This window comes from Dunckerocampus dactyliophorus, chromosome 19 (assembly GCF_027744805.1).
Source record: "Dunckerocampus dactyliophorus isolate RoL2022-P2 chromosome 19, RoL_Ddac_1.1, whole genome shotgun sequence".
Classification (NCBI taxonomy): Eukaryota; Metazoa; Chordata; class Actinopteri; order Syngnathiformes; family Syngnathidae; genus Dunckerocampus; species Dunckerocampus dactyliophorus.
The window spans coordinates 8,068,941-8,080,221 of NC_072837.1; the positions used below are offsets into that span (position 1 = coordinate 8,068,941).

Sequence of the window (11,281 nt, forward strand, 5' to 3'; positions counted from 1 at the left end):
GTTAAAAACTAGAAACAGTACTTCAGGTTGTGTGCATTAAAAATGGAAGGTTTGGATTGCATTGCAATATACAGCATTTCCCATACATTTATGCATACGTGATGGTCCGCCAAGAATAAATGTGGAGCGTCACAAATCAATTTGCTGCTACTTGTTTGCGATCGCTTATAAACACATTATAGTGGGACTGATATAGTGGGTCTGAAGTTAGCTTCTCTTTACAGCTTGGTACTGCTTGTTAACACACCTAGCGTGCTGCAGAATAATAACACGTAGCATGAAGGATCAGTGTTGCCAATTCGGCAACTTTGTCGCAGTATTTCATGAGTATTCAGACCACTCTAGATCAGTGGTTGTGAATTGCCATCATGGTTTTCTCACAATACCGGTGATTTTAAATACTATTGAGAACATTTAGACTTTGTGTTAGTATTTATATTCACTCATTTATCTGTACAAAAAGCTATGAGTTCAAGCATGAATGACAACCTTGAAGAAATTTTATGATTATATTCCCCAGCACCTCTCATCACCTCACCTCCTCTATTTGATCAGCACTGCTTATGTTCTTCTGTTTTGCAAAAAAAGCGACACGTGACAAATGTAGCTCCGTCTTGCTTGTGACATAAAAAACACGAAGTGGCAGAATACAGTTAAATTATATTTCATTTGTTTTGCTTGTTTTTTTGCTCACTTTTTGTAAATTTATGCATGCATGTGTCGCAGCCAATTATTTAGACAATGACATCACCAATCTCCATGCCACTAATAGATTTCAGTCCTGTTGGATATTTACAATGCTCTCATTTCACACATCTCCTGTTATAATATACCTGGTAAAACAGCAATACAAGCCACCATGCAAATCCAGTGCATCACATTAAAGATGGCACTAAACAGGACACTGGAGTGACTGCGAGGTTGTTTTTTTTTTTTGCTTTTTTCTGAAGCCAGCTCAACAAAAACGGCCTCAAAGAACTCAAATGAAAATATCTATTTGTGTGAGTAGTGTCATACGTCGTTTTAGTGGGCTTTTGTTCAAACAGAAATGAAGCGTATTTTTCATCACAGGCCACAACTCCCCATTTTTCACAATCTGCTAAGGGAATGTTTGTTTCAAACGACTACAGTGCTTAATTATTTGTGCAATTTTCTATTTTCTTGAGTATTGGACTCAGACTCAATCTTCGAAACATAAATATGACCAAATGAAGGTTCTGTTTTGGTATGTGTCCTATGCTGCTTACACATACAACCACACTCTCCACACACACACACACACACACACTATCTGGAATTTATTGTATTGTTGTACAAGGATTACAAAGATGGTTTGTGTTGAACAGGCACACACCTGTCATGAAATACTGTACCAACACATACAGAGCCTCTTAAAAATAGTACACAACTGACAAAACTAAGCTGTCATGTCGAATAAACTGAAATTAAACCTAAACCAACCAAAATCTACACATTTCAATAGCATTGGTTGCACTGTACATATGTTCATTAGCAGATTTCACTCATTTCATCTGCACATGACATTTTCATTTAGGTTATAAATGAGACAGATGATGAATCCGAGTTTGAATGGGTGCTTGTATATATGCGCCCTGCGATTGGCTCGTGACCAGTCCAGGGTGTACACCGCCTCTTGCCAAAAAAATCAGCTGAGATAGGCTCCAGAATACCACCGCGACCCTAGTGAGGATAAGCGCCATAGAAGATGGATGGATAGATGGATGCCTGAGACAGATGAATAAGGTTGTTGGGGCAAAAAAAAGTGATACAAAGTGTAATGTTCACAATCTTTCACATTAGCCAAATTAAAAAGAAAAGAAAGAAAACAATCCCTATAGACATTTGAGTGGAACGAAACTACTGAGGATCTGCACACTTAAGTGTAGACAACCTCCCCGTCTTCCAGCGAGCCACTGCACGGCCTCACTCCTTCCTGCGCTTCTTGTCGTGGTAGTCGTCCTTGGAACGGCTGCTAGTGGACGGTCTCTTTGAGCCGCCGTGCTGCTTGGCCTCCTCCAAGAATTTATCCAGACCGAAGGGGTCCACCTCGAACTGGACAGGCCCATCGCGCCTCTGGCCGTGGTCGGCACCCGAGAACTCTTTGTCGGGAACAAATCTGAACATAACAAGCAAAGGGGAGAGGGAACTCAGACTCAAGGGCTCTTGCTAGGACTTAATTCTTGTCTTACATGATTTGGACAACATTAACAGTGATTCCCATACATTCATTTGTGGTGGCCCGCCACGAATAAATATGGACAACCTCAATAGATTTGGCCCTAACTGTTTACACTCACTCAAACACACAATGGGACTGTATGAATGTAGCTTGTCATTCCAATGGCGTACTATAGATGGTATCGTAACTCTGCTTCCCAACACACCTCATACACATTCAGATCCTTCTAGATCAGGGGTCTCAAACTCAGTTTCACTGGAGGTAAAGTCTGGGTGTTTACTTGCCCCTGTAAGTATGTAACTAACACTGAGCTTGCCCGGATGTTGCGGGCTGCAGTTACGATTTGGTGGGCCGCAAATGGCACGTGGGCTACGAGTTTGAGACCCCTGTTCTAGATTGTCTTTTCAAAAAAGCGACAAAACTAGTGACTTTTTCTGGTCTTATTGGACACTTTGTAAGACTAACATGAAAGTACGTATTGCGCTTCTCAACGAGCAAAAGTTTTCTTTGCAAACTTTTGATGTTTGTCTCAAAATGACATGCGTCATGGCCGGTTATGCAAATTAGACAATGATATAATCTATCCGGCAACTGCAACCAACCGCCACCAATAGATTGCAGTTCTGTGGGAAGCACTGATTAATAAGCGCAATTTTGTAGTTTTCTTTAAGTTTTCCAACAAAACTTTCAAGCCAACAATACAATGAAAAAGTTAATTTCCCCTCTAACCCACTTTCCGCCTGTCTTGGCTTATCACTACATTAAACCATACATACGCAGCTCACCTTATCTGATAAAGCTCTTCCTTCGAATAAATGAAAACAGGGTTTCCTTATTTATGCAAATACAGGACTCAGATAATGTGTGGTACAGTTCCTTAGTCAATGAACTAATTTGCTACAGTCATAATAGCTTCATTGGGACTAAAATTAGTCATTTATTTGTATTCATTTAAATGCAGGTATAGTAGTGCACAGTAGTACACAGTACGCGACAAAATTACATTGGCGATATTTAGGGTTGAGGAGTAAATAGATTTTTCAAATTGGGACTGATTAAACTATGGGAGGAGTAGATACAATACACAATATTTTGACTATACTTGGATGTCGCTGTCATGGATATATAGTTTGTCGCATCATATAAAGCTAAAGTCAAAATAATGATGACAATAATATCATTTATCAGCAATGATTTGTGGAACAATTATCGTCCAGCAGATTTGTTATCACGACAGGCCTACACAAAGCAGCGCATAATAATATAAGTTGAACAGAAGTATTTCAAAGTACCGGTTGTTGCGCATGAGTGTGTCAAAGTCATCGGCGTAGGCGTCCTTGTCAATGCTCTTGCTGGGCCGGTAGATGTTTGACGCCATGTCTCTGCCACTGCGGAAAGGCTGGTCATACACGTTGTACGTCTCATCCTCACCGCCGGCAAAGCCACTATCCATTCCCTGAAAGGAGAAAGAAGGCAGGCTTTAAAAGGAAGACAAACAATATAAAAAATTAAATACGACTAATTCTTTAAGGCAGAGAGAAAAGTCGATCATAGAACTTCAGGCAGAATAAGCAAAGTGTACTGAATAGCAAATGATAGCATTCATGATATCTAAAAGGCAGACATGTTATACTCACTTTACTCTGATTGAATAGTCGCTGGTCATACTGGGCCTCATTTGTGGTGCGAGGGTTGGGCATTCCCAGAGCAATCAGCTCGCTAATGTCTCTGTCCTGGTCTCTCTGCAACTTTGACCTGAAAGAAACGATTGTAGGACTCAACACTAGCCCAGCAGAACAAAAGTATTGAGTTTGCGCTGCACCTTTTATCAGGAGCAGCTCTGGAAATGTTCCTGTCATGTTGTCTCTCTTTCCTTCGGTCATGGCGGATTTCGTCACGCTCCCTGGCCTCACCGTCATCGCCACCTGACAGGTGAAGAGGAGAAAAGGGTGGAGAGAAACATTTGATGATTGTAAGTATATAGGGATTATCAGAAAATGAACACACACTCTTACAGTGCATGTATTTGTTGATATACAGTACACGTCTTACCTTTGTCGCCGTGGCTTTTAATTCCTGCTCTGCGATCTCGAGCCATTTGGGCCAACTCCCTGAGTTTCTCCTCTTTCTTTTCTTTCTCTTTCTGGGCCATCTTCTTTTCCACCTGGGCCCTCATCTCCACTGCCTCTCTGGCCTAAAGACGCAAATCACATGTCTGTATAGTATGTTGCTGATTTAAAATACTTGTGGCAAACACAGGTGAACAACCATGAATTAATTCTCTCTCCACATGTAGAAGAACAAATATATCCTGATAAATTGGTGGTGGTGGTGGTGGTGGTGGTGGTGTGGGGGGAGGGGGCGTACCTTTCTATCAGCAATGTACAGCGCCTCAGCGAGCTTGGCAAAGTTTTCATTGATGTGAACCGTTTGCAGTCCCCTTCCATCAGCAGCCAAACGCTTGTCAAGAGGGATGGTGTAACCCTGAAAGACAGGAACGATTAGTCTAGAAGAGGCAGAGGGTCAAATATAAATAATACAGATATAGGACAGGTCAGATAAATGATTGAAAGGGGACTTCAGTGGTTACCTTCGCGTTCTTCCAGTTGGAGATGCATGGGGGAATCTTCCACTCCTGCTGTTCCTTCACGGTCATCTATAACAAAACGTGAGAGTTAATAGGACCAGCTGACAATATTTTTTTGGTCAAAGTAGATGTACAATAAACAAATTTGGCAACCCATTAGTACCTTTCTGCTTGGAGAATGCATGACTGGTGCAGGCGGTGAAGGAGGTCCACGAGGAATTTTCTTGTTGATTCTGAATACATAAAATGTAATTTAGTCTTAAATGTTGCCTCACCAAAACTAGCAACTGTATTCATGTATGAATTACACATCTTGTTCAAACATACCCAACATAATGTATGACGGGGGATAAAAATATGGTTACTGCGTTTAGGACATGCTAACTTACTTAAAACGTGGTGGCTCCATGGGGTCTTTTTGCATTTCCACCATGCGGATGACTCTCTGTTTGGCCCCGGAGTTGAAAGCCACACCCTGCTGGGAGGGGGTGTATCTGGTGGACAGACATGTACATATGAGTTTACCTAATGTGCGAAAAACACAGAATTATGTTGGTGTCTTGGGGCGGCACAAGTTGACAAGTTCATATTGATAACTTCCACAGGTGTCCCGTCCTCTGATTGGCCACATGCTGAAAACGCAACTTCCTTGTTAAACTTGCTCATAAATAAAATAATGTTTAGTAAGATAAAATTATGTGGAAAAAAAGGTAAACATTTATGTATAAGAAGACAGAGGATCTGTGCACAGCTGTAGATTGTTGGTCAAAAAATTTTTTTCATGGGTTTTATTTTATTTTTCCTCCAAAAATAGGCCGTTTTCTTCTACAGAAAACATTTCATTTACCCTCAGTGGGTAATATTTTATAAATATGTGATGGCACAGCATTAAATGCACAGCACACATGTACAACTTAATGACATGACATCAATGCGCATACTACCAGCGGCTGCTTTGGAGGACAGCAGATGGAAGCACGGTTGCAGTGCTAGCCTGATGACCAGGGTTTTGAGGAAGGACCCTTTTGGGGGTTGCCTCCTTTGACACTCCTGTTGCTGGAGTTCCCTTATGAACTCACTGTAGTCCTTAACTCTTCAACATTTCTGACTATTGTTTGTGGGAAAATATGTTTTATTGTCACAGCAAAGTTCCCAAATGACTTTGCAATGACAAATTGAATATTAGATACCTGATGTACTGTGCTGGGGCCAGTTTGTCTGCTGCTCTCACAGGCATGGCAGCAGCAATCTTTTGCGACACCTGCTTGCTCAGGGCAGCACGAGTCTTTTCTGTCAGCTACAAAAGACACATTAGAAAGTGAAATCAGTGATCAGGACCTTTGGAAAGAACCTGTATCATGTGCATAGTTTTGCCCTTTCGTCCACACTCATGTTTATATTACCAAAATCATGTTACAATATTAGGTCGGAAGAATCATTTTGTCCTTAACATCTGACCTCCTGTATTGCTTCCTCATCGGGCTTCTGTAGTTCCGGGGTGTCTTCATTCATAACTTCTTTAGGAAGTAGATCTGTATACTTACTGAAGACCACCTGTAACAATGAAAAGGCAGAAACTTTTTTCCGGTGTTGATATTTGTGAATAATGTACCCCCAAAGCATTTGTAAGTGGATATTTGTGCAAATTGAGTGTTTTAGTTTGCAATTTGACTCCATACCTTGTCCTTGCTCTGTCCTTGCCTTGCAATGGCATCATATTTCACCTTCCCTTCAGCATCCACCTGCATGGTCAGCGCATTGGAGGTTTTCTTCTGCCTCCCCATCTCCAAAGGAAACTGTGCCACATGGATCTCTGGAAAAGCTCCTCCATCTCCAAAGTCCTGTGGATGTGCAGTATTTTACAAATAAGGTCAGGACTACAGACATTATTTTAATCACGAGTAAGCACCAGAACGCCATGTGACGCAAATCCAGTCAAGAACTGTCGTTATTGCCACGGGCCTACCTCCAGGGCACGAGGTACAAATCCAGTTCTGTGTCCATAAGGAGGTGGTTCTCTCCGGGACGCGACCAAGGCAGTGGAGTAGGACTTCTGGGCACGAAGTCTATCCTCCGCCTCAAGCTGGTCTTGTGAGAGCTGGGTGGGCGCCGGTAAAAAGCTGGCCAAAAACAACATGCCTTTTATCCTCGGGAAGAAGTAAGTACACATGCTAATAAACCTAGCAAGCCTTCGTCACCGCGGTGATTATAATCAAAACATTTCAAGTAAATTCGCAGTTTCCGTCGTAAACGTGAAGGCCTGGTGCTATGCTAGTTTAGCTTGTTAGCCTATATTGACATAGTAGTAATAGCGGCTAATACTGGTTAGCTGTGATGAAGCCGCTCACTCGGTCATATCTCACGCGCACCTCTTGCCCGACACATCGCATTTTTAGCCGTTTGTATTGAAAATATCCTCAATTAAATACACAACGAACGTTGCCAAGATGCTTACCTCGTCAGCGACATTTTCTTTTCCTGCTCAACGCACTTCCGCTTTGTTCTTCTTCTTTGATGGATAATGGTAGCTTTAGTTGTTTATTGGCGGTTGGCAAGCACCGTCTCGTGCGAATTGCCGCCATCTTTTGAGCTGGAGTGTGAATTTAAACGATACTTGTGCTACAATCTATATTGTTTATTGGAGTTCTTCTTTTCGTTGTATTAAAACGCTGTTCACTGTTCACCAGGCTCTTCACTTCAATTTAATATAGTTTACAGACATGTTCTCTTCCTTTTTATTGCTCCTTTGGCATAATTGTCTACTACAATACAGATGTTTTATATTCATCTACATGAATTAGACTACTTTTTTGTTATTATACTAATTTTCGTTTCTGTTATTAATTATTAGATTAATATTACATTATATAGACTATCCCAGCTGAAAGGTTTACTGCAATCTAAATTTTATACTTCTACGGGGAGTACAGACAGTACAAAATAACATAATAATAATATTAACAATAATAATAATAATAATAATAATAATAAACAGAAGGTTGTAGTTTTGGACAGACTTACAGGCCTAACAACTTATAGAAATGTCAATTATTTCACCTTCTGGTTTAAGTCTTACTAGTACTTGCTAGAAATACGAAAACTTCCATGGCACCACTTTCTCTGTTAAGAAGTCGTTTACATGTTCAAGTACTTTCCGTTTTTTAGTTTTTTATTCCTTATTTTGTACCTCTGTCGCCTTTGTCTGTTGGGGCGCAAATCAGAAGAGGTGGGTGATACTGCAACTTTTAATATAAATCCAATACCAGGGACAATGCAGGGACAGTATCGCTGGTGCTTTTCCTTGGACAGTTTTCAAGATCCTTGGATGTTTATGTGATTTTTTTCCCCCCTTTCATTTGTTGATCATGATTATAATCCGGCCGCAAAAGCAAAAAAAAACCTATTGGCTTTCTTTGAAATCTTTGGAAGATAGCATCTTTGGAACTGATACCACTTTGGTATCAATAACATCGATATTTGGATGGCTCCAATGAGCTCCATATAGTCTTGAGCGTCTGACTGCCATCAACTCCATCACTGCCCTTATTAATACATCTTTTACACAGCCTAAACTACATTTCCCTCCCCTTGTCTCTTCCCACAGACGCCCACTTAAGAGGCATTAAGCAGTCTAATACTATTTGACTTGCATGACTGATGGACGGTGTTTCCCATTTAAATTCATTAACCACCTCAGAGAATGCAGCAGGCCTTCATGCTGCCATGTTTTCTGTGTGATGAAGGGTTTTGTTTGAAATCATCCCATTCTTATGTAATTAAGTCATGAATCAATTAGTGGTAACTAGTATTGGCCCAGGCAGCGTGGTGGAGCACGTGGTTAGCAATCCTGTTCATGTCGCACTGCAGTCTTTCACCTGATGTGATGATCCCTGTCAAATCTGTTTATACACTGTATTTGCCATTTATTGAGAATACATCTGGTCAAATATCCTTTAGAATATGACCTCCAAAAAGTATGAGCATCACCTTGCAAAGCATCGTTTAACATGAAAGTGCGATCAAAGCCAGGGTCGGCACTATCTGCTGCTCCCAGACCAGGCTGCTGGTCGTGAACCGCCCTCTGCCAGCACCAGGATGGAGTCCAGAGTCAGACAGAGCCAAACAAGAAGACGAGAGCCGAGGGACAGCTTTTTCTTTCCAAAATAACCTGCAAAGGGAGCCTGATGGATTGACGTACATGACCGTACCTGACATTGTACATGTGTTTTCTGCCGCCAGATAAGTAAACACAGCGGGTTTCATTGTCGTCTGATGAAAACAGTCTGAATTTAGACTTAAAAGTCACGTCAAAAGTATGCTGTGGCAGTTTAAATAGTCAAGAAATTACCAAAAATAAATGTTGTATTAGTAGAAACTGTACAGGCAAGTGAAAAACTGAACTGATTGGCGCTTTTATTTCATAAACACAATAACATGTCTTGGCACATGTGAGTAATGTTTGACACAAAATAACACATTTTGGCAGAAAAGATACATTCCAGCAGTGTGTAATAAATGCATATGTATGGCTGGCTGCGTCCCGGATGCAACGTCTGACCTGACTGAGTCACACATCAAAAGCTAACAGCAAATAGAAACGAGATTCTACCTCCAAATTTCAGCCATCGCTGGATTTCCACACGATTGATGCCCATTTTGCGGGGAGAATGGACTAACATAAAAAACGGCCTTTGTTCGTATGAAACAAAAACAGCAAAGATTCATAACCGGTGTGTCATTCTCGCACATTGTCCGATGCGTTTTAGCAGTTTAAATAAGGAATACACTTGTGCCCTGCTAACAGTTTCCTTCCAGATATGTAAAGTTTGTTGTGGAAATTTATGATTTATGGATTTTTAAATGGCATTTCATTTCTTGTGGTGTGAATTTTTCTATAATTAGCTTTGCTGAGCTTTTAGCTGACATTATGTAGATATATCTGACATGTGTATCCTATAGTGAGGGTGCCTATCAATTATTATTAATTGCCCCAAGTGCTATGCACTCAAATCTTTCATTTAAAGTGGAAGTGCATGAATACCATTTCAAGATGACATGCGTTGTACTCGATGTTGCCTGCAGTAAACGTTTGTAGGAAATGTAATGGTAAAGGTTAATTACCTTCAGTGGGCCATAGTGTGGCATTCAAAATAATCAAAAATATGTCAATCAAATGTTATTGTTTCTCAAGTTCAATGTTGGTGACAAAATTTCAGTTGTTCATTACAACACTTGTTAGTGACCTTGAAAAGCATTAGCATTTTTACACCTGTATAGTACCTTTTCTTTATTATCATTATGCTACTGAACTAGTTTCAGTTGAATGGTGGACATGGAATCATGTAACAAATAACCATAACCAACCATAACCGTAACAGATTGGCAGGAAAAATCACAAGGCCTGACTGGCTTACAGTGCGGCAATTATGGCTGGCCCAAATTAGCTCAATATACAGTGAAATCTACTTTTTGTACAATTCAGTTTTCAACAGAATTTTTTTTGTATATCATCTTGACTCCTAAATAACCCACCATGGGGGCCAAAGGAAGTTGCGAGTTCCAGCACGATGACGAAGAAGGTGAGAATTGAGAAAAGCTATTGAATTAAAGAAAGAACACATAGCAAAGTGTAAAAAATGGCGTTGAACCCGGCGTTTACAGAAAGACTGCATCAACAATAAGTTCCATCCTGGCGAAGAAAGAATTCAAGGAAGCAAATGTTGGGGAAGGGGTAAAAAGGCGTTAACAAAACGACTAAAACAAACGAGTGAAGACGCTGAGAAGTTGTTGTCGGTGTGGATCAACAAAAACAGTCTCTCCTCCTTGCCGTCTTCCATACGACAACAAGACTCTTAAAAAAAGGTAGAAGTTATATTAAATGTGCATTAATCATTTAAAAATATTTGTCATTATTTTATGTATGTATAGCTAAAAGTATTGGAATCCAAACCCTCACCCTAATTTTTGTTAAGAATCTTAGGTGTCTGAAATGGATTAATTGAATTTACATTATTTCTCATGGGAAAAATTTAATCGAAACGAATGTGATATATCCGATTCACCGCAAGTCAATGAATGCATCTTGACTGCGTTCTCATTGCTGATTGGATGAGCAAGGGAGGGGCGGGGTAAGGCTAGTGTATGCAGTGAGCCTGATTACGCGGGAGAGAAAAAAAGGTGAGGGAGTTTTGAGTTTGAAGCGAGTTACTGCGCAGTAAAATAAAACAATGTACAGCAATTCACGGGAGCATAGCAATATATTTTATAAGCTATGTGCTCGGAGCACGTAACACTCTTATCGCAGAGGTGGTGACTCCAGGAGAGGCAGATAGCGTGCCGCTCCAGCTGGATGGACACTCACCGCTCAGAACAATATGTGCTTTCAAGTTCACGTCTCAAAATACCAGAAAAATCTCCCAGCGACGTCAGGAAAAGTCATTACATTTGTCGCTAGTCGCTCTTGAGAAAATAAGTCACCAAGAGGGTTTGGAAAG

The 11,281-nt window shown here is 40.6% G+C and overlaps 1 protein-coding gene across 1 annotated transcript; it reads right to left on the reverse strand.

The window, feature by feature from the left end:
• Positions 1–1,283: 1,283 nt before the first annotated feature.
• Positions 1,284–7,370, reverse strand: snw1 (SNW domain containing 1). The gene is made up of 14 exons (XM_054761783.1): positions 7,243–7,370; positions 6,754–6,907; positions 6,467–6,628; positions 6,246–6,341; positions 5,978–6,084; positions 5,177–5,281; positions 4,951–5,020; positions 4,791–4,856; positions 4,568–4,684; positions 4,253–4,394; positions 4,023–4,125; positions 3,838–3,955; positions 3,493–3,656; positions 1,284–2,137 (listed from the first exon to the last, which is right to left on the reverse strand). Exons 1-14 carry the CDS (start codon positions 7,254–7,256, stop codon positions 1,945–1,947), a joined length of 1,611 nt encoding a protein of 536 aa, XP_054617758.1. The 5' UTR covers positions 7,257–7,370; the 3' UTR covers positions 1,284–1,944.
• Positions 7,371–11,281: the final 3,911 nt, after the last annotated feature.